Consider the following 23,624-nt stretch of genomic DNA (forward strand, 5'->3'; position numbering starts at 1 on the left):
CAACACATGGTTGGAAATGCACTATTGCCCATGATGACTGCTCCAACTCTATACACTTATGCTAACCAGAAGCCGATTTAGTCTGTAAAATGTAGTACCTCCACAAGATTTAACATTCATATACAAGCCATATTTCTGTATGTCCATTTGCATCTGTCTTTCATTTTGTGCCTCCTTTATGGGCCTAACAAATTTAATTTGGGCATGCTATACAAATTATAGGTACTGAGTAGTTTTATGACATGGTTAAGATGCAGGGCAGTCTGAAGCTGTGTGTGCGCGCGTGTGCGTGCACATGTGCATATACTGTTCACACTCTAATGGCCATTCACCAGTTCCACTGTATGTTTTATAGCAAAGCTTCAAAATTAATTTTGCTGTATAGTACAAGTAAGAAAAGGTACCATGGCTTGCTAGAATTATCAGCAAATATTTAAACTGTGTAGCTTCCAGCAGCTGGTGTTAACATAATTTCTATTCAATTCTTTATAAAGAATAGACCCTCTTCATAAAACTTATCTCCATATTTAAACTAACTTCATTTTCTGGAACAAGATGGTCTTTCATAGTTATGTGACAATTAATGGAACAACTTTGATGTACTAAAAAAACAAAACAGGCACAATTTGTGACCAGTGCAATGCTCATCCAGTAAGCTCACTGGCTTAATCTTCCAGTGAAATATTGTTTCAGTGTGAGATGATCAGATGTGTGAGAGAAAAAAGCTTAAGCACTGACTAGAGAGTATCTTTCATAGCATACATTTTGAAAACAGGGACATTCATGTAAAGTTGTTGTGAAACTGGGAAAACAAGGTTACCTGCTTACAGTTTACTGATTTTTTGGGGGGTAAACCTGTCCTCCCCTTGTGCTGCCAGAAGGCCACAGCACATTCATGCATACCCACTTGTTTCATTCACCCGTTAGCCACTGTTCAACTGGTGCTAGGCTCCAGTGAATTTGCAACTTCCCTCTCAAGAGAAGCTACCGTCTTTCCCTTAAGTTGCCAATAGCCTAAAGTAGCAGTGACTGCATTCTCTTCCCAGTGCAGGATCCCCTTCCCCTCTTCCCTCTCTTCTCAAAGAAGGAGTACCACTCACATACTCCAATTTGAACTGGCAAAATCAACAGGATAAAGTGGTGGTGGTGGTGGGAGATTTTCAACCAGAAGCAGATGAATTAATGAAGTAGATAGTGCGTTTAAAATGAGAAGACTCTGCCCCTAACACCCACCTAGCCCTGCTCCTGCAACCTGAAACAGAAAGAGCAAGGGCTGTGGATAACTCTTCCACCATTGTCTCACCCAAAAATATTCATACTTCCTTCCAAGCAGATTAACAGGGGCACAAGGAACACTAAAATTTTTGCATTATGTGCATGCTTTGAACATGTTTTTTTCCGGATATTTTAGAAAACAAGTCTATGTGTAGCAGCTTTTCAAGGTTTTCAACTGTGAGAACAGATGTTGCTATCCTTATCAGTTGCAGAGGAGCTAGTTCTACATTAATCACTATCAAAAACAGGACAGAAGATCTGTGTACATAACTTGAAGGACAAAGGAGCGTCACTGAAGCACAGTCTCAAGATGAGAGTAACCCCCGCCCCTCAATAATTACATTCCACAAAGTGTTTGTCAGATACCTTTATTAACAGAAGAAACTGATCTGCAGATTGGGCAGGCTTTGCAAGATAGATTAATTGGGGTTCCTTTTGTTCCCACTCCTGGTTGGGACTGATCCTTGGACTAACGTCTCAGGCAGCCAGAAACACTGAAAGGGCAAGCCATTCTTCACAGCAGAAAGCACATTACGGTCTCACTACAAACAAATTCCAAACATTCAGAGAAACAAACCCAGAGCCAGCTTATTTGTAAGCAGATTTCCACACTGCCCTCCACTTCCCTTTATAATGTAGGATGCTTGGTCTTTATAACAGAAGACAAAAATGCCCTTTTGGAGGCTATAGGGAGCAACACAGACAGATCCTGCCATTGACACACAAGGATCTGAAGGCTCCAAGTACCCAGACACACTTCAGCTCTTCTCCCAACTTAACAGTCCTGCCCTGTGACAGTATCCACAAGGCTCAGAATACCCACCAATACAGACTTGATTTCAAAACTGCCAGGGGCTCCTGCATGTTACCAGGAAGAGCCTGCTGTTGACAGAACAGTGGTGCCATATGAGAGAAAACTGAGCCCCTGCTGTGTGGTAGGTAGGGATCTGGATGCCAGGCCAGCAGGCACCATTAGATTTTGCAGCCTTGCTGGAAAGAAAAGTTCGTAACATCTTGCCCCTTTTGCTAAGCTTGTCAAGGCCATGTTTAATAGTACAAAGCCAAGGGCAGGTTGAATTGAAACAGGTGAAGCTGGCTGTGGACAAGTTCCCTGGGACTCAGCCAGATTTGTGCGCCAGGGAAGGAGGTGGGTTGTGATGTTTGCCTGGTCCCTGACCCACTTGCCCTTCTAAGACTGGGTAAAATGGAGAGGAGTCCTATGGGAGGCAGATCTGTATACTTTTATAGCATAGCCTTATTATAAAATGGAGGAGGAAAGATAGCAGTGGTCTGCCCATCAGAGTGAACACAGCTACCTCACCAACTGCTGCTACAGGGCTGAGCTAGAAGCTGGCTTCACTATGTCTAAACACACAAGGTTAGTCAAGAGAATGCAGTGCAAGTGGGCTAAGCAGATGGAAGGAACAGACAGAGCCTTCAAGGCTGGTCCTTTGCCTCTGGGTCTTTATCATAGATGTAGCTTCCAACTGCACCAGTATTCACTCCTGCAAAAAACCAGAAAAACCCCAAAGCATCAGTGAAGGAAAAATGAAGGTAGTAGAAGCAGATGAGCATCTGCTTGGCAGTGGACTGAAGGAAAGAAGAACCCCCATTCCCCCTTTTAAAGTTCATTTTAATTCACACAATCAAAATAGATCTACTTGAATTCTCTGTACCACAGACATCTGCACAGGTACATATAATACCTGTTAGGGCTGCAGGCTTTAATTAACTGATCACCTGAAGTTTTAATTATAGTTTAAATTTCCCCCTCAAATTAATTATAAAAAGCCAGCAGACATATTTCAGCTTGAAACAGCACAGGAGTTCCTTCTAGCAGAACTTGCCAGAGGCAACTAAGCTGACATTAATGGCAGTTACTAACAATATCTTGCATCTTTCACCACCTGCGTTTCACAGAGTACTCCATGACGTACTGACCCCTAATTAATAAAAGGGGAACAGCAACAAGTTTGCAGAGCAAGAGTGAAACCATTCCTGAAAAAGCACCTGATCAATTTTCCTTCTACCACTTCCCCTCAAGTTTACTTCCATTGTTTTCACTTCTTCTCTTCCAACTCACTATCACCATACAATACCTATACTGGCTTCCTGTCCAGTCCCAGATCTTTCATCAACACCTCATACTTACCTTCAAAGTCTTCCATGGGCTTGCTGCATCCTTCTCTTGCCAGTCACATATCCCTGCCCAGGAGCAACATCTGAAGGTCTCCTGTGGACCTTTCAGATGTTCACTGAAAGGTGAATGACTCCACCTTTCCTCCCCTGTTGCCTGTCATGCCTGGAATGCTGCCTAATAATTTTGTGATACCACCATTCTTTGCTTTCCTTACATCTCCCCTCAAAACTTACTTTGTGTCAAAACAACTTAGGAACAAAGGAAGCTGCCATATACTGAATCAGACCATTGGTCCATCTAGCTTAGAATTGTCCACACAGACAGGACGCAGTTTCTCCAAGATTTTAGGCAGGAATGTTACTCTCGGAGATGCCAGGGAGGGAACCTGCATGCAGATGTTCTTCCAAGAGTGGCCCCATCCCCTAAGGAGCATATCTTTTAGTGCTCACATGTAGTCTCCCATTAGTGGACAAGTCATGTTTGCTACTACAAGACCAGCTCTCCTCCGAGGGTCAAACCAGATGTTACATTAAAAATGCTTCTCAGTAAAGAGAAGCTCTCCAATGGATTGGGATTGTAGTATGTGGGGGACACAGGGGAAGAAAGATGAAACCCTCTCATCCAGATCTGGATTTCCTCATCCCACCCTGCCCCCATAATTGTTATTTGCCTTGAAAAACCAAAGGCTCCAATTAGCACGATGGCAAACATCTGCTGTGTGAGAGAGGGGTGATTCTGATCTGGACCATGGCTGGGGCAGAAGGTTAAACCCTCATGCCACAGGTCCAATCCAGTTCTTATTTGGTGAATTTAAAAACCAAGCATGCTAATTCTAATAACACGCTTAAAGTAACACCTTGTTTGACCCTATGTCCCCAGTCTCAACTAAATCCAAGTATGTATTTCTGAATTAAACATATGTTCTTCCCTTGTTCACCCCTGCCTCCATATAAAAATAAATAGTCCAGTAATATATTATTGTCAAGAAGAAAATCCACAAGTACGAATAAATGCTTTCATTAATATTATAATGTAATAATGAATGCACTGAAAATTGACCTCAGCCCTTGCACATCAAGTCATGGGTGGTTCTGGCCCACGAGGGCATTTGTGTTGTGCACCTCTGCTAGATCAGAAAAAGCAGTTCTAAGTAGAATGAGCAGAGCCCAGTTTCCACTTCTTTTAACATGGTGACTGACTCTTACCTTGGACTCTTCCCAAGTGCTGTGAATTTGATTTGTACCCAGCTGTCAGCACATGGGTTACAAAGTGGTGTGATCTGTACTTTGAGTGGCCACCATCTTGAAGCAAAATGGTGCATCAGCAGCAGCAACAACAAAATACCCCCATCACTTAGGAATCCCATGTGTTGTGAATTTGGTTTGCATCAGACTGTAAATGCAAATCTTTTTAGAGGGGGGGGGCACGTGGGCACACACACAGTGATCTCATGTCTTCTTCCTTTCCAAAAGTAGGCTAAAAATGATAGAAAGGGATCAACTGGGGTGGGAAAGAGAGTCTGCTCCTTACAATTGCTGCAACAGAAGAACAGCCAGCCAATGGTTGCAGCAACAGTTCAGGACTACTGCTATGTGAGGAGAAGGTAGATGTTCCATGCTATCTCAAAATATAAAAACCAGCAAATTTTCAGGACCAAGCTGTGCAGCCTATGAAGGCAGCCTTGGTGAGTGGAATGGAGAGAGACCACCCCTTCCTCTGACACCCCAATCAAGCCAAAGCTACAACTGAAGCTGCATCACTACTGCTTTTCACAAGCTGTGAAAGGCAGGGGAAGGCAAAGAAGAAAGCACAAACACAGACATTCACCAGCACCTGGGAGCCCTTCAATCAGGCTGTCAGTCCAATGGCACAGCTGCCAGCAAACAGGGAGGGATCAGAGGCAATTGCCACCACCCAATGCTGGCTTTTTGCCAGTTCCAATGTTACTGTTACTGCTGCTGCCAACACTGTTACTACTGTGAGAAGGGAGTTGTCAAGCCAGCCAGGCTTCTCTTCTTCACTCTCATGTGGCTGACATTAGACAATCAATAAAATACACAGGGCCCCTTGCAATTTGCCTCCCACTCTGAAGTTGAATCCTCCATAGCAACTTCACTATGCACTGGAACTTCTCCCATCCCCTCTTAAGAATTATTTCTGAAAAGCCCACCTCCTTCATCTCACACTCACCCTTTGGTCCAAAGAGAATCCCATAGCACGGTTTATGGCAATAAGGCTGCCCATCATGCTGAAGCGGGGGGGAAAAAGGAAGAGAACACATCAGCGCTAGTCCTTCCACCTCTAGGAAGCTTACTTGCATTGCCAGCCCGGGAGTGAAATGTATTGCCCCACCCACAGCATCCTGCCCTTCAGTCAGCATTTTTTCATCAACATATGCCTCAATAACCACCTGATGTTAACCAAAAGGGAAGGAGGACCTGATACTAGGAGGCAGCAGTGCTGGAGCAGCACAGAAGGTCTCTTGTGGCCCTGAAACATTTGAAAATTACAATATGCATATGCAATATGAGTGTTAGGGCAGCTTAATTAAGTCCCATGACCATAGCTTAGCATAGCTTAATTAAGTCCCAGAACCACAGCTTAGTACAGTCTTGGACACCAGAGGCCAGAATCATTAACAGCAGGAAAGGGCGTGGAACAGTAGAATTTGGAATCCAGACTTCTCCAAGGATACCAGCTTCTCCCAGGACTCTAGAGGGCATCCCTGCTAACTTGGCAAAGAGGCACCTTTTAATATGGTGATTCTCTTTATTTAGCGGGGGAGAGTAACTGGCCCTATCCACCTCCAGCACAGGACCTCCAGTGACTGTTGCTGGTGTTTATCTTGTGAGCTCTTTGGGGACAGGGATCCATCTTATTTATTTATTATTTCTTTGTGTAAACCACCCTGAGCCATTTTTGGAAGGCAGTATAGAAACTGAATAAATAAATAATAATAATCATCTTCATTCTTCTTTGCATACTCCTCTGGTGCACAGCTGTTCCTGGAAGAATGGTCACAGAAGAATGCCATTTGTTTTTCAAAGAAGCGGCAAAGGCAGGCCACAGCCAAACTTGTGTCCATGGCAGAAAGGCAGTATAGTCATCCCTTGCCAACTGTGGTTTTGAGTATCTGCGACTAGGAAATTGCGACATGTCTCGCCAACCATAACCCAAGTATCTGCAGTTTGGCGGGATTTTTTGGTAATTTGGGGTGGTGGTTCAACAGTGATTTTGAGGGGTTTGGCAGTGATTTGGGGTCACTCCTCCTCCTGTCTATTGGTGAATTAAAGGGATTCTGGGTTATTTGTGTGTCATTCACCAACTGCAAGGTTTTGCCGTAATAGAACCCTTGCAGTTGGTGAAGGATGACTGTAATCAGAATTTTGGTTACTGAGCATAGCTCAACTTCAAATGCAAGGAAATCAGCAGTCAAAGAAGAACCAGGCAAGGCTGAATCTGTCACTGAGCTGTGAGGGCTAGTTCTTTAGGGAAAATGTAATGCAAGAAGAGTAAAACACAGAATAAAATATTTGCGCATCTGAAGAGCATATATGTGCATTTTGCCATGAGCTTGCATGTTAAGTTTACACAAAAACAGCTGGCCTGAAAAAGGAAGAAATGTTTAAATTTGAATGGCTTTGAAAGGATTCTGGAGGTTACATAATGCTGGAGGCAGGGACAGATGACTTAATATTTAAGGGAGAAGAACCCCCACCCTGTGCTCCAAACTCTGAAAGGTTAGAGCTAGCCTTTTTTTTGGAAGGACAGCAACACCCCCTTTCAGAACTGAATCCATTCTTCTATCATCCACCTAATCCACTAGATTCTACTACTACAACAAAAAAAATGTATATACCACTTTTCAACAAAAGTTCCCAAAGAGCAAATATACATAGAGAAAAGTAATAAATGGATTTCTGTCTCCAAAGGGCTCACAATCGAAAAAGAAATATGCTCAGTGAGTTTCATTTTCCTCATGTTTGTGTAATAAGCACCAGTTCTTAATGTACTTCCACAAGGGCATGGCATCTATCACATCCTGGAGAACATAGTTTCTCTAAAATTGTATTGAAAACATGGAGTAGGAAGGCTGGTGGTGGCCCTATGGCAAGTTCTAAGGAAGGATAGCCCCCTACCCATTTTAGTCACCTCCTGCTCCTGGAAGAAAATAAAAGCACCCTGCTGGTGGAGTGCTGGCTGGCTGGGAAAAAGCGATGGGTATTATTGCGTCCGTACCTGATACCAACTATGCCCCCCTCAGCATGATAAGTTCAGAAGCATGTTGGAGAGAAAGGAAGCATCCATCCAGCAAACGAAGTGCTCTGCCAGTTGGAAAAAGAGCACATCCATGTCTCATTGCTGGCCATATCTTGACACAATACGTCAACGAGCTTCTGATGCATCATGCCTGGAAATACTTGAGTGAAGCAAACGCTGGCTGAAAGAGGCCAACAGGTAGTATATCCATTGGCCGCTGGGTGTCCTGGGGGATGGGGCAAGGAGGCCCTCAGGCAGACCCCAGACTAGGCGACCAGGGGACATTTGTCTCCCACCCCACTCAGTGATAGCTACAAGCCTGATGAAACTTTAAAAAAAATTAGTTCCCCTTGTTTTAGCATAATAAATTATAAACTATATTATCAAGCATAGGGCTAGTCATACATCATGCTTTCTGGTTACCTCTAACTTCAGTGAATAAGAATAAAATGCTTGTGTGGCAGTATAAGAGTTTTATTTGACTGTGAACGAATGGATCAGGCAGCTAATGTGAAACAAAAAACCCCATGCACCTGCATCTGAATACAAGACAAATTGCTCCACCCTCAGTCATCCTCACCTTTTCTGGTGACTTAGATCAAGTTTACCTCAGAGTAGGGAACAAGTAATGGATCATTCATATCCACAATGAAGAACATGCTTATCACACAAATATGATGGCAGAAATTCACAATTTACAATGTTGAACATGTGTGTTAGAATCTGGCCAAAGCCTGCTACACCTGCACATTGTATCTTCTTAGCCCCAAATGTACAAAAGATCTATCAGCAAAGTCCCAGAGACTTCTGCAATAAGCAGATGGATTTGGAGTCTAAGCCCATGACAACTTACCTCAGCATGGCCTCCAGGGGTTAGAGTTTTCCCACAACGCTCACACCGTAGGCAGGGGCGGTGCCAGTCCTTGCCCAGGGAAGTCACCTTCTCAGCTAGAACAGACAAGAAACTGCAAACTCAACAATCTTTTTGGCCATGATTAATTCTAAGCCAGTCCTCCTTCACTGGAACTGATGTTGCTCGACTCTTTGTGAGAAATATCAGACAAAATCTCCGAAAGACAAGACAGACCACATCTAAAAGCAGTGTAAATGCCTGAAGGGTTCCACAGAAGAAGCATAAGATGTACAAGGCACACGTTAGTATTCTGAGAATCTCAGCTTTGATCTTGGCTTTTAAGAAGTTTAGTTTAGTATATTACTATCAGCAATCCAAGATCAGCAATGCAATTTAAAACTTTACAGAAAAGTACGGATAAAACAGAATACATAAAATAACAAATCCCATTTGCATATAAAGATAGCTGTTATCCAACATCCTAACCAAGCCAAGAATCTAGAAGACAGGACAGGAAGTTAGTTGCTGTCGAGTTCTAATAGCAATAGAGCAAAACTTAGCCACCTTATACGTAATGGAAGGAATTTTATCTGCAAGCAAAAAAGCAACATAAAATTCTTCTGAATGACCAGGTAATAGGGGTGAGTCCGAACCGGTCCGGCGGCCATTCTAAGGAATGGCCGAACTGCCGGACCAGTTCGGCCCTTGCTGGTTCAGGTCCGGGTGGGGGGTATAACTTTAAGGGCGGGAGGGCTTTCTTACCCCTCCTGCCTCTTCGCCCCCTCCAGCGCCCGTATTTAACTGAATAACGGGGCGCTGGAAACCAGCCGCCCCCGCCACCCCCCCCGAGCAGATTTACATGCAAAGGTACCCATACCCCTGCCGCCGCCCACCCGCCCGCCCGCCAGCCAGCCAGCCCTCCCTCCCTCCCTCCCAGCTGCCCGCCCGCCCGCCCGAGTCCTTACCCAATGCTTTAGGAGAAAACGAGAGGAGCTACCAAACAGAGCTCCTCTCGTTAGGAAGGCCTCCAGCAGACTGAAGGTGCTTTGCGCGCGCGCACATGCGCGCGCCGCAAAGGACGCCGATCGCCGGAGGCCCGGTCTACCCGCCGGGTAGACCGGGCAGACCGGGTAGACCGGTATAAGGTGGCTACCCTGGTAGACCGGGCCTCGCCGGAGGCCTGGTCTACCCGGCCTTTTCCCGGCGGGTAGACCGGGCCTCCGGCGATCGGTGTCCTTTGCGGCGCGCGCATGCGCGCACACGCAAAGCGCCTTCAGTCTGCTGGAGGCCTTCCTAACGAGAGGAGCTCTGTTCGGTAGCTCCTCTCGTTTTCTCCTAAAGCATTGGGTAAGGACTCGGGCGGGCGGGCGGGCAGCTGGGAGGGAGGGAGGGCTGGCTGGCTGGCGGGCGGGCGACGGCGGCGGCAGGGGTATGGGTACCTTTGCATGTAAATCTGTTCGGGGGGGAGCGGCGGCGGGGGCGGCTGGTTTCCAGCGCCCCGTTATTCAGTTAAATACGGGCGCTGGAGGGGGTAAAGAGGCGGGAGGGGTAAGAAAGCCCTCCCGCCTTAAAAGAAAGGGCCCCCCTTCGGTGCCGGTCCGGACTGGTCTGGACCGTGCACATCTCTACCAGGTAAAGATAATACAATTGGAGTTAATAAAGTCTGTCGTATGTCCTTATAGAATAAGCAATGCAACAGAACATGTTGTACATTTTCAACATCCCCTAGACCACAAGGACAAAGTCTGTCATTCCTTGGGACCTTCAAAAATCTCCCAGAAAGCACTGCAGAGGGCAGTACATCATGTCTCACCCTGAAAGAAGCCCTTTGATGGCAGGGGTAGATTAAAGTTTGTAAATAAGAAGACGAACCTCCAAAAGGAAAATCAAATCTCCTCCTGATATAGTCAGAAATAAGACTAAGGTCATTCTGATATTCTATGTCCAGAAATCTTTCTTTTAACACCTGTACAGCCTGGTTATAATTTAACAGAAAAAGGTAATCTTGAGAGAGACCTAGGGCTAAAATTTTATTCTGTACAGCTTGCATCCAAGATAACTGAAATCCATCAGCCAGGACCAAAGAGGTCCAGCCTTGAGGGGAAAAATTGATCTTAAGCCAATAAATTAAGATTAAGATCCATGCCCTGGCTTCAATTCTCTGAATCCCCAATTCGAGTCTCAGCGCCAAGTTAGAAGAACATCTAGGGGCTCTAAGAACTGCCTTGATGAATTTAGATTGCACAACTTCCAATGTCCTATAAGAACGGTACGGGCCAAGTTGGGCACCATAAAGAAGTTGGTTCCTAGATTTGGCCGCAAAGAACCTTAATGCAGCTGGTATAACCTCACCTCCCTTGGTACGAAAAAAATCTCAAAATGGCAGCAGAACTCCTTTGTGCCAATTGAGCTACATGGTCCATGTGGGGCTTCCAAGACCCTCTGGCATGAAGACTCACACCAAGATACTTGTAGATGTTGACCTGCTCGGGTCGATGAACCTCAATGGACCAATGCAACTCTCTAGGCTTTCTAGCAAAAACCATGACCTGATAGTTAATAATTAAATGATTATCCCTGCAATAGCAACCCAACTGCCTAAGAGCTCTCCTAAGCCCAACAGGGGATCTAGCCATGATTGCTGCATCGTCCACATAAAGAAGAAGTGAAATTCCAATTCCTGCAATGGTTGGAGGATGAAGCCCTGGATCCGTTAAGTTAGTACATGCCCATCCGGCCTTAGCTGCTAGAGAAAGAGGTACTTAATTACCAATCCATAGGCTTTAGATTGTCATCAGGTTCAAAGGTTATCTACCAGAAGCTTTCAAAAGGCAACAGACCACATGGTACCCACTCCACTGGATAACTGATTTAGCATGACCCTAGAGGGTGGCTTGTGTTCTCTAGAGGCTGCCATCTCAAATGACTAGGATAATCACAAAACCCATGTTACTCTGAATGCATCCATGTTTATTTTACACACACTCTTCTATCTGCCACCCCACTGTAAAACCATGATATTATGTCTCCATTTTTAAAAATAATCCTAAACTGCAACCATTTCTGGCTGTGGGTCTTGCAGTTTTGGCAAGGGCTAGAACTCTCACTGTACCTATGAGGTAAAGATAAGCCAGACACAGGCCAGGAAAATACTCACCAAAATAGACCTTCTTAGAGCAGCGTGGGCAGGCATTGGGCTCTCCAGTGAAAGTGGTGATACTGGAAGCTGAAACAAGACTGCAATAAATAAAATTTATAATACTTTAATTATCTCCTCCAAGTGTTGAATTTGGAGTTTCTTAGCTTAAGACTTCACTTGGCACATACCCTGGTCTAAAACCAGTAAAAATCCTGCACCAAGAAAAGCTGAAGTTTACAACTGTTATAAGAGGACTTCTGGACAACTTCTTCTGTCTTTAAAGAATACACACACGCACACACCGCAGAGATATAATTAGAGGAAAACAAACTTTAGTTGAATGTTTCAGCTTATGCCTTCTTCAGCAACAGATGGGTTTTGATGTTTCTTTTCTAAGGCTGTGCAAGCACATAGAGCTCAGAAAGTGGCAGTTAAGAATGCCGGGTTAGCAGAGTTCCAGGGCAGGTGACAAGAAGAGAATGACCAACAGATGTTGCAGATGGATATAAAATACATCATTTATTCTGGTTTTACTAGTCATTTTACTACTATTTCTTGACTATCACCTTGGCTTCCACCATGTCTTTGCCCCTGTGCTTACCTTTGCTGGGTCCCTTGGGTACAACACTCACTTTCTTTTCCTCTACTTTGGATATGTGCTCAATAGGTCCTGGTGTCAACTGCCCTTCAGTTTGGGGCTTATCATAGATATAGGATCCTGCCCCTCCAATATTCACACCTGTAAAAGGCAAAGTCAGAGGAGCTTGCAATCAAAAGTTCTCATGGGCAATTCCATTCTCAGCAGATGCAAAGACTGAGAGCACAAAAGTGATCTAAACATTTTGGAGAAGCCACACCGAATTGTGGGCTCAAACACTAAGGAACATAGGAAGCTGCCATATACTGAGTCAGACCATTGGTCCATCTAGCTCAGTATTGTCTACACAGAGTGACAGTGGCTTCTCCAAAGTTGCAGGCAGGAATCTCTCTCAGGCCTATTTTGGAGATGCCAGGGAGGGAACCTGGAACTTAGATACTCTTCCTAGAGCAGCTCCATCACTTAAGGGGAATATTTTACAGTGCTCATGCTTACAGTAGTCTCCCATTCATATGTAACCAGGGCAGACCCTGCTTAGCTAAGGGGACAAGTCATACTTGTGGTAGAAAAAGAATATTTTCTTTTCTCTGAGCCTTTTGGAAGGGCGGTATAATTTTTTTAAATAAATAAATATACACATACATACATACATACATATTTGTTTTATTTCATTTTATTTTCCCCATGGCATCACACTCTACCACCACAATTAACCACTCTATAGAGCTGTGAACTTTCAGAACATTCTGCCACTTTATGATAATCTTCTACTGTTGCTTTGTAGACCTCTGTGTCACAGCATTCTGTCCAATAAATATGGAGAAAGGGGAGTGTCAGGAGTGCTTTGATCCTTTCTTTAGGTAGTAGCTCCTCTTTAAATTGTACAAAATTAGATACTAGATGAATCATCTTAGGAGCATGGCCATAATACCTCCTCCATTCCACGGGCTCTCTCGGGAGCTGCTGAGGAGGATGTAGAACAAGGTTGAACGACTCTGTATGTTTAGCCTGAAGAGAAGGTTCTGTGTTACAATGAAACCAATTACCTAGGAGAGTGGTGGGCTCTCCCTCATTGGAGGTCTCCAAGCTGTTGGAGATCCAGCTCTAGGTGGCATAGACCTTTTGCACCAGTAACGCTAATGACCACTAGAGGAATTGGGAGTAGGGATAAATAGAGTCTCCTTCTCTTTCCTGTTTATTTCTGCCTCTATGACCCCTCTATGGATAGAATGTACTCAGGAACTTCCTGAGAGTGATGACTTCCTTCTTCCCAGAATGCTTCTAGCTCTCTTGCTCTCTCTGAGCACCATGCTTCTATAGATCTCTCTCTGACCAACATGTAGCCAGCTACTAGATATAGGTATTTTCTATCATCATGTACTTCTGAATAAAGTAGATTAGTTTAACCTTACATAAATCTCCATGCTTATTTACAAGCTGTTGCCCCTGAGACTGTTAACTTCTGCTGTAATGGGAGTGAGTTAGCTCCTGAAATACTCTGCTACAGAAGTAGACCCCAAACACAAGCACAGGCTGAATAGTTGGAGCATCTGTCGGGGACACTAACTATTGAGGAATTTCTTGCACTGAGCAGTGTAGATGGCCTACAGTGCACACCCAACTTCATCATTCTATTATATGCCAAATCAATGCAAACAAGCTCACCAACTTGTCCCCTCCCCATCTAGGGTTAACTAGACACTTTCTCCTGTTGCAATGAATGGGGAAAATGGCTTCCACAATTGCCAAGTGCAACTATATTCCAGTGCTACTATACAGTTAATTTGGCTACTGCCATACCAGTTTGCTGATTGCAGATCTAGAAGTGAAACTCTAGCTGTAAGCCACAGGCAGTGTAGTGTGTATGGGTGCTGTCTGAGACAATGCAGTTGAACCAACTGTAATGTCATCTGGTCCACCTTTGCATGGGACAAAATTAAACATTACATGAAAAACATGCATGGGAGGGTAAGCATGCATTTGCAAACCTTGGCAGGGGAGAGAAGGTGGTTGCAGCAGAAAAGGTAGTGGGTGGGATTAAACATCACACACATGCCACTTCTCTGCTCCAACTCATACCCTCCCACAATGGTTTTCCTTGCACATGCTTGCATGCAATGTTTCATTCTGCTTGATGTGGCTCACTCGCAGGACGAGCCACACCAGAGGTACCTGCAGGCAAGGAGTACATCAGTTCAGAACTGGAAGTCTCTGGCTGGCTTTGGGGAGAACTTAAGGTCAGAATGAAACTGTGACAGAGAGTGTCAGCAATTCAGCAGTATATGAAGCTGAAACCATTCAATAGCCTGGAAAGGAAATGTACCTTTTGGCCCAAACAATGTTGCGTAGCAGGGTTTATGACAGTAGGGCTTCCCGTCATGCTGAAAAAGAGAAATGACAAGTGTGTTGATCTAGCCAAAATTAGGAAAAGATAGCTTCAAACAGCTGCATGTCAGAGTCTGATTGTCACCAACGTATGAAAAGATGACACTAACCACTTTATGCTCACTAATGAGCAGGAGAGAATTGGAAAACCACAGTATGTCATGCCATCACAGTGAAAAATCAACAACAAATAGCAAGTGCCGCCTCTGTAGAGAAGCAGATGAAACAGTGGACCACCTAATCAGCTGTTGTAAAAAGATCGCACAGGCTGACTACAAACAAAGGCATGACAAGGTAGCAGCAATGATACACTGGAATATCTGCAAAAAAATACAAGCTACCTGCAGTCAAAAATTGGTGGGAGCACAAAATTGAAAAAGTTGTAGAAAATGAAGATGCAAAAATATTATGGGACTTTCGACTACAAACAGACAAACATCTGCCACACAATACACCAGATATAACTGTAGTCGAGAAGAAAGAAAAACAAGTCAAAATAATCGACATAGCAATACCAGGGGATAGCAGAAGGGGGGAAAACAGAACAAACAACAAAATATGAAGATCTACAAATCAAAATTGAAAGGCTGTGGCAGAAGATGACAGAAATAATCCCAGTAATAATTGGCACCCTAGGTGCAATTCCAGAACATCTTGAAGAACACCTCAACAGCACAGGGGCCACAGAAATCACCATCAGCCAACTACAAAAAACAACTTTACTGGGAACAGCCTACATTTTGTGGCGATACCTATAACAAAAACAATATTGATAACAAAATTTTGGCATCCCAGCTCCTTGGGAAGGACTTGATGTCTGGATAAAACAAACCAGTCAATAACACCTGTCTGACTGTGTAAACAAGAAGTAATAATAATAGGTTGAAAACTGTCCAACTACATTAGATATAATACATCTGAATAAAAATATATCTGTATGTCACAATAAAATTGGTACAAAATGATCACTGAGATAGTACAAATTTTATTGTACAGGACTCTGACATTGGCAACAAGGCAGCTTTTTTCTGGAGCAAGTAACAGTGACTAGCAGTGGTCAAAAAGTGACTAGAGTGGGGGGAAAGACTGGGGGTGGGGCTAATGAAATCTACAAGCTGCACCTCTCAAATTCTAGCCCACCATGCAACCTTCTAGAACAGCTGAAGGGGTGCATCCTCCTTTGGCCCCCTTCTATAATTTGGTACTGGAGGCCTCTCAATCTGGAACATGGTGTGGAGAAATGGTTAATCCTGTGTGCTGCAGTCCAATCTGATTTGCCACCCACCCACCCGGGTGTGTGTGTTAGAGAGAGAGAGAGAGAGATTTACAGATTGTTTAAAAACAAAGCTATAATGACACATTTAAAGTCACAAGTTACATGTTTGAGCCTCAGACAGGATCACACTCCCTAGTCACTATCAGCAATCTCAATATGCCATACTTTCCCCAACACTGGAGCATACACATCTCTCTCTCTCTCTCTCTCTCTCTCTCTCTCTCTCTCTCTCTCTCTCTCTACACACACACACACCCAACTGTAGGCTAGGCACTCTCTCAACTCTGCTTACTCAAACCACCCCTAAAAGTTTAAAAACTCTGCCTTACACAAAGGGAACTCTGACCTGGGAACAAGCCCAGCAGTGGTCAGATCGGGCACTTGAGAGGGGACCCAGGACCAGAGGGTGCATTGCTGACCTTCAAGGCTCCAGTGCACCCAGCTTTGTGTGGTGGCAGCACTGCCACTGACTCCACCCTAATTCACAATGAGAGGAGTTTTCATGGATGCCCGCAGCTGAATCCTTCCCCATTTGCACAGGGGGAAAGTCACCCTCCCCATCTGCAAATAGGGGTGAGAAACTCTGCCACTATACAATGATGGACACTGGGAACCACAGGTTGACCATGTGCCCCCTAGTTCCTGACATCTTCCACACCTGTGAGTAGGGACTTGGTAGTGGCAGCTCCACTTTGCCACCATGCCCTCCCCCACCGCACCTCTCAGGGAGCCCTTGAGAGGGGCTCATGTGCTGAAGCAAGTGAGTGCTCATGTGCTGAAGCGAGCCTGCTGCAGTTAAAGCCAGGCCTGCCTGGTGAGAAGGGCACGAGACAAACCAGAGACAAGGCATGACTGCGACTGTAGCACAGGGGAGGTTTTGTTCAGCTTGTTTTTTCGAAACTGGATTTACCAATATTTTCCCAACAAAAATCCCTCTCTGAGGCTGCTTAATGATTATACTAATCATTAATCAATGGTGACTAATGGTGTGCATGTGTGCGTGCACATGCTTTTATTTATAAAACAGTTTGAAGAGAAAGCGGTTAGATGCCGCAGTCCCAATCCAAATCAGAACCCTTCATGGCTTCTGTCTGAAGCACAAAAGAGGAGGGGGGAGAAAAAACCTTTAGAGACCCCCCAAAATGCATGCATTCATCTCATTACAACCTGTAGTTTGAGCTCAAAAGGAAATAGCAATAAGATGTAAAAGTATTTTTCCCTTATATCATTCCCTCAATGCATGGAATAACCACTTGTACTGCCACCTATCACAGCAGCTGCCACAGAAGGAAAAGACAGACACAGCCAGCAGGCCTTGAAAAAATGTTACTCCAACTTTCAACAGCAGCAGCTCCCACCAGTCAGCAGGCAAAGAGACACGGCAGTTATGAAGCACCATGAAGACTGGAGCACTGTGCTACTCTCCTCTTTCACCAGATTAAGCAGAAGAAGCAAGAGAAAATTGCTGGGTGTGGCTCCTCTCCTTGTTAAGTGTTCAGTGTGGGCCCCAACAGCAGGAAATCCATCAAACTCCCTGGCAGAGTACTCAGGCGTTGGCGAGACTCAAACAGAGAGTGCTTCTAGGGTGAGTCATCCATACAATTTCTCTCAAGATTCCACATATTAGGGGAATCTTCTGCACTGCAGGCAGATGATTTCCAACGATGGCACTTCCATAATACAGTGGGGGAAATAAGTATTTGATCCCCTGCTGATTTTGTCCGTTTGCCCTCTGACACAGAAATGACCAGGCTGTAATTGGAATGGTAGGTTTATTGTAGCTGTGAGAGACAGAATAACTACAAACAAACCCTCAAAAGCCCAGTGCCCAAAAGTCAGCGATGGATTTGCATTGTAGTGAGGGAAATAAGTATTCGATCCCTTCACAAAAGATGTCTTAGTACTTGGTGGCAAAACCCTTGATGGCAATCACAGAGGTCAGACGTTTCTTGTAGTTGGCCACCGGGTTTGCACACAACCCAGGAGGGATGTTGTCCCACTCCTCTTTGCAGATCCTCTCCAAGTCAGAAAGGTTTCGAGGCTGATGTTTGGCAACCCGAACCTTCAGCTCCCTCCACAGATTTTCTATGGGATTAAGGTCTGGAGACTGGCTGGGCCACTCCAGGACCTTCATGTGCTTCTTCTTCAGCCACTCCTTTGGTGCCTTGGCTGTGTGTTTTGGGTCATTGTCATGCTGGAATCCCCATCCACAACCCATTCTCAATGCCCTGGCTGAGGGAAGGAGGTGCTCACCCAAGATCTGACGGTACATGGTCCCGTCCATCGTCCCTTCGATGCAGTGAAGGTGTCCTGTCCCCTTAGCAGAAAAACACCCCCAAAGCATAATGTGTACACCTCCATGTTTGACGGTGGGGATGGTGTTCTTGGGCTCATAGGCAGCATTCCTCCTCCACCACACACGGCAAGTTGAGTTGATGCCAAAGAGCTCGAGTTTGGTCTCATCTGACCACAACACTTTCACCCAGTTCTCCTCTGGATCATTCAGATGTGCATTGGCAAACTGCAGACGGGCCTGTACAAGTGCTGCCTTGAGCAGGGGGACCTTGTGGGCACTGCAAGATTTCAGTCCTTCACGGCATAGTGTGTTACCAATTGTTTTCTTGGTGACTATGGTTCCAGCTGCCCTGAGATCATTGACAAGTTCCCCCCATGTAGTTCTGGGCTGTTTTGTCACCGTTCTCATGATCATTGCAACTCCACGAGGTGAGATCTTGTATGGAGCCCCAGACCGAGGGAGATTGACAGTTGTTTTGTGTTTCTTCCATTTGCGAGTTATCGTGCCAACTGTAGTCACCTTCTCACCAAGCTGCTTGGCAATAGTCTTGTAGCCCAGTCCAGCCTTGTGCAGGTCTACAACCTTGTCCCTGACATCCTTCGACAGCTCTTTGGTCTTGGGCATGGTGGTGAGTTTGGAAGCTGAGTGATTGCTTGCTTCTATGGACAGGTGTCTTTTATACAGGTACTGTAACAAGCTGGGATTAGGAGCACTCCCTTACAGATGGTGTTCCTCATATCAGCTCGTTACCTGCATATAGTGAAAAGACACCTGGGAGCCTGAAATCTTGCTGGTTGATAGGGGATCGAATACTTATTTCCCTCACTACAATGCAAATCCATCGCTGACTTTTGGGCACTGGGCTTTTGAGGGTTTGTTTGTTGTTGTTCTGTCTCTCACAGCTACAATAAACCTACCATTCCAATTATAGCCTGGTCATTTCTGTGTCAGAGGGCAAACAGACAAAATCAGCAGGGGATCAAATACTTATTTCCCTCACTGTATGTGGATACACTTCACATGTGAACTGTGTGCTTTTATTCAGACCTACAGAATGAATCCATTCCAGAAAAGTGAATCCTGGAAGGGTTTCTATCTACCTTTGTCCAGTTAGCCTCTGAAGAGAGGCTATCCCAACAGACTCCGCAGCAATGTTGTTGTTGTCGTCGTCAACATTTATATCCTGCTCTTCCTCCAAGGAGCCCAGAGCAGTGTACTACATACTTCAGTTTCTCCTCACAACAACCCTGTGAAGTAGGTCAGGCTGAGAGAGAAGTGACTGGCCCAGAGTCACCCAGCAAGTCTCATGGCTGAGTGGGGATTTGAACTCTGGTCTCCCCAGTCCTAGTCCAGCACTCTAACCACTTCACCACGCTGGCTCTCTCCAATTTTCTCTCCAATTTTTCTCAGCTGTGTGCAGAATAAATCTTGTTCTGGGTGGCAGTATCAAGGCAGTGTGTGAGCACTCCTGATTCAACCTGAGCGGGACCTAAAATTAACTGGGTGGGCATTAAAAACAAACAAACTTGTGAGCACTCATGCTCACACCTTAGAGGGAACACTGCTCCTGAGTGTCACTCTCAGGTTTACAAACGGGAGGCAAGTCAAAGCATGTTATGTACAGTGACATCACTCTTACCTCTGCATGCCCACCAGGGGTCAATGTCTTGTTGCAGCGCTCACATTTCAAACAGAACTTATGCCAATCTTTTCCCAAGGAAGTTACTTTCTCAGCTGCATGTCAGAGAAACAAGAGAAAAGAGCATCAATGTACAGAGGTACTGACTACTACAGATTTCTCAGCTTTACATAGGGAAACACAGCAGAGTCAGCTACAGCCAGACATGTTAGTTGCCATCCTCAGCAAGTCCGGGCTATTGTTAAGGTTGTAAGAAACACTTTCAAATTCTTCATATTGACAGAAATTCCTCACCTGCCTATTCATATAGCACCAGATAGCATTTTCCGGCTTCATTTAAATTGATCTGTATTACCAAATGTCTCCCTGCTCAAGGGATGTCTTCAGGTCAGGACTACGGAGATTGATCCTACTGAAGCTCCCCTCCCCTCCTCCAGGTGGGGCTTGAACGGTCACACCACCCCCTTGGGCGTCCCACTCCCCATCTCACCAGCCCAAATACTGCCTCTCAGCTGCTGGAGTGTGCTACCACTGCTGGCTGTTTGTGGGCAATAGAGCAATGTGGAACATACTTCCAGTAGTGCTGGCAAGTCCCTCCTCTGTGCCAACACCAGCTTTCTCCCTCTCTCATCCACTCTCTCTTCTCTCCAGCACTGGACTTGTCTGCTTTGTCTCCTAACCCCAGCTCTTTATTCAGAGATATAATGACAAGGAAAATAGACTTCATGTGGGGTTTGGTAACAGAGTGATGTGCACAAAAATACTGGACAAGATACAATACTAAGGTGTACTGTAGACTACTGGTGGGCATCCAGTAGCTTGGAAACTATCAGTAACTCCCAGGTTTAACTGAAGTAGCTCTCTAGGAGTTTGGGCATACCTGACAAATTCAGTAAAATTAGATTATTATGATTCTTGCTATTGACAATAGAATAGTTCAATAGCAAACAATGTTTTTGTTTAAACTTCTAAGATTGCAGTTGTACTCAGTTGCTTGAGTAACTGGAGTAAAAATGTGTAGATCAGGCTGAGAGTCTGCTTTTCTTGCTGAGTGGCAGAGCCAAGTGTGTGGCAATTGCTCATACGCACAACTACAAGCCTAAACAAGTTGAACATCCCCGAGCACCCATTTCTCCCAATCTCTAAAACTGGGTTAGGATTAAGAATGCTGACACAGCTTGTTGTACCTTTAAAAATTACACAAAAAGAAGATTTCCTGCTTCAATTCAGTGGCCGGCTTTGGGCTTCTCTCTCAGTGTGCCTCATTTGTAAAATGAGCATTAACTGGTCATCTTTGATCAGGTATTTACTGAGTTGTTCTGATATTAAGAACTCTTAAAAAAACATATTTATTTATTCCACCCCCACCCCCACCCTGCCATTTTGTGACTAGTAGTTCCCCAAGATCTGGCAAAACAAGCAAAATCCCACAAAAAAACCCCAGCAGTCAGAAGCCTGAAGTCTGCCAGACAACAGACAACAGTCTGCCCTTGCATGGGTGTGCCATTTGCAGTAGCCCAAAATTTATTTTGGAGTTCACAGCACCAGTTCCTTATTCTGTACACTTATGAGCTGAGGGCAGCAAGTTTTGCAGTATCTTGTATAAAAACAAAGCACTGCACAGGACAGAAACTTAGGGCATTCTCTTGGTTATGTGGGTGTCTCCTCAAGACTTATTTGGAGACATAAAACACTCAATATCTTATGAATAAGTGTTGCCCAAGGTTATCAAATGTCAAAATATTTCATGCAAATACAATGCATTGAGCTGGAATGGAGCAATGTGAAAAAGAGAGTTTTCCACTAATGCAGAGAAGACCAACACAGCTTTCAGGGTAACATGTGTAGGAGACAGAGAGTGCAGCATCATTGTCTGAACACTGTCAGTAACAGAAAATAGTTGGAGGGCTCAAGAAAGAAAAATATATAATTTGGGTAATTGTTTTCTATTCTGGGTGGAGTACAGTTTTAGAGGAAGGAAGGAGGCAGAGTTTAATGAGAAAATTAGAAGAGTAAGTAGGTCCCAGGTTCAATCGCTGCCATCTCCAGGTAGCGCTGGGAAAGTTTCCTGCTTGAAACTTTGGAGAAGCAGTTGCCAGTAGTGGTAGTTGCCAGTACTGGTAGATAGTACTGAGCTAAATGGACCAATGGTCTGACTTGGTATAAGAGCTTCCTATGTAACTTATGTGCAGAGATGGGTAAAATTCTTTTTAGAAGTATTTTAGATACAAAATACAGGATACTTAGAAAGCCACCAATAAAAATACAAGTTACAAAATAGTATTTTAAAAAACAATGCATGAAAAAAAGGAAACCATTTTGAGATGTTTGCTACTTATCCAAACTTGTTTCCATTTCCTTTAAGCAATACCAGTTTTTAGCTTACTTTCCAGCAGGCTTATGAGATCACGCAGCTTTCTCTGTGTGTGTCCCCCACATCAACTTCGCAACGCTTGGACCAATATGAACCAAATCGGGTACAGTTATAGGGACACCTCCATGGCATAGTTTTCGATGAGGTCATCCACCCTGATCCAAGATGGTGGATGTGTAAACTTTTGAGGTGCCACTTTTAAAACTTGAGGCGTTTTTAATCCAGTCTAAGCAAGCATGGCGGCTTGATTTCCTTTATTGTTCTGTGTGTCCCACATTGATACTGAGACTGTTCTCACGACCAGCCTAACCCAGGCTAGGGCAGCCCAGCCTAGGTTAGGTTGGTCGTGTGAAGCATCGGGATCCTAATGGATCCCGGTGCTCCTGTGCAGCCTAACCCCCTTACTAAACCTGGCTGTTAGCCTAGCATTAAGGGTGACAGGTATTGGCAAAGTTGGGGGAATCACCCATTGCACGCAAACAGTGCATTGAGGGATATGTGGTGGCCAGAACACTGTGTGCCGCATATCGCTCCACTCTGCTTGTCTGGTCATGCAGAGGTGTGCCGAAGATCTGGGGCTTGGTCATTGGGGTGGGGGGAAGGCTTGTTAATAGCAACCTTCCCCCCACGCCCTCCACAACCAGGTAACCTGGGAAGCCAAATAAGCACTCTGCATGCACTCCAGCAATCTGAACACAAAGCTCTCTAAAGGTAAACTTCAGACAGAGTTAATGCTGATGATTTGTTTAACAGAGAGGAAAGAAATGGAAATTTGCTACCATCAGTCAGCCACAGCAAACAATAGGGGACAGAGACAGGGAGATATTTGTAAACTGCACTGCAAAATGACCTGTCTAAGCCTTAGGGAAGTTGCAAATTTACACAGAAACTGGATCAGAAGAACTTCAGCCACGTTAAAAAGGTGCCTCTTTGCCAAGTTAGCAGGCACGTTGGATACTTCCGGTCATATCTGGACAATGGGGGCAATAGGGCGGCAGGGAGGTACGCTGCCGCCCTGATAGGATTTGACTGAAACGGACGCCGGTGGGGGGAAAGCGGCAGGAGAAGTAAGTACACTCTCCCCCGCTCTTAAAGAAGCACCCCTGCTGCCTTTGAGCCTCCCCCACACAGTTCTGTGCATATCCCTATCCCAGACTATGGGAAACACTTATATCGGGCAGCAGGCAAATGCATGAGAGCCAGCGTGATTAGAGTGCTAGACTAGGACTGGGGAGGCCCAAGTTCAAATCCCCATTTAGCCATGATACTAGCTGGGTGACTCTGGGCCAGTCACTTCTCTCTCAGCCTAGCTTACTTCACAGGGTTGTTTGAAAGAGAAACTTAAGTATGTAGTACACAGCTCTGGGCTCCTTGGAGCAAGAGTGGGAT

General features: G+C 44.9%; 1 protein-coding gene across 2 annotated transcripts in view; it reads right to left on the bottom strand.

Annotated features, from left to right (window-relative positions):
• Positions 1-1,627: 1,627 nt before the first annotated feature.
• Positions 1,628-23,624, bottom strand: part of LOC128324209 (cysteine-rich protein 2) — a 52,523-nt gene continuing 30,526 nt past the window's right edge. Inside the window, exons 2-8 of one of the 2 annotated variants that reach the window (XM_053248470.1) lie at positions 19,862-19,956; positions 14,589-14,646; positions 12,269-12,406; positions 11,686-11,754; positions 8,529-8,623; positions 5,606-5,663; positions 1,628-2,780 (exon numbers count right to left, since the gene is read on the bottom strand). In XM_053248470.1, the coding sequence (XP_053104445.1) occupies positions 2,713-2,780; positions 5,606-5,663; positions 8,529-8,623; positions 11,686-11,754; positions 12,269-12,406; positions 14,589-14,646; positions 19,862-19,956 (581 nt within the window). In that variant the 3' untranslated portion in view covers positions 1,628-2,712. The remainder of the gene's footprint in view (positions 2,781-5,605; positions 5,664-8,528; positions 8,624-11,685; positions 11,755-12,268; positions 12,407-14,588; positions 14,647-19,861; positions 19,957-23,624) is intronic. The other variant, XM_053248471.1, reaches the window with a different exon arrangement.

The sequence above is a fragment of the Hemicordylus capensis genome, chromosome 4 (assembly GCF_027244095.1).
Source record: "Hemicordylus capensis ecotype Gifberg chromosome 4, rHemCap1.1.pri, whole genome shotgun sequence".
In the NCBI taxonomy this organism is placed as follows: Eukaryota; Metazoa; Chordata; class Lepidosauria; order Squamata; family Cordylidae; genus Hemicordylus; species Hemicordylus capensis.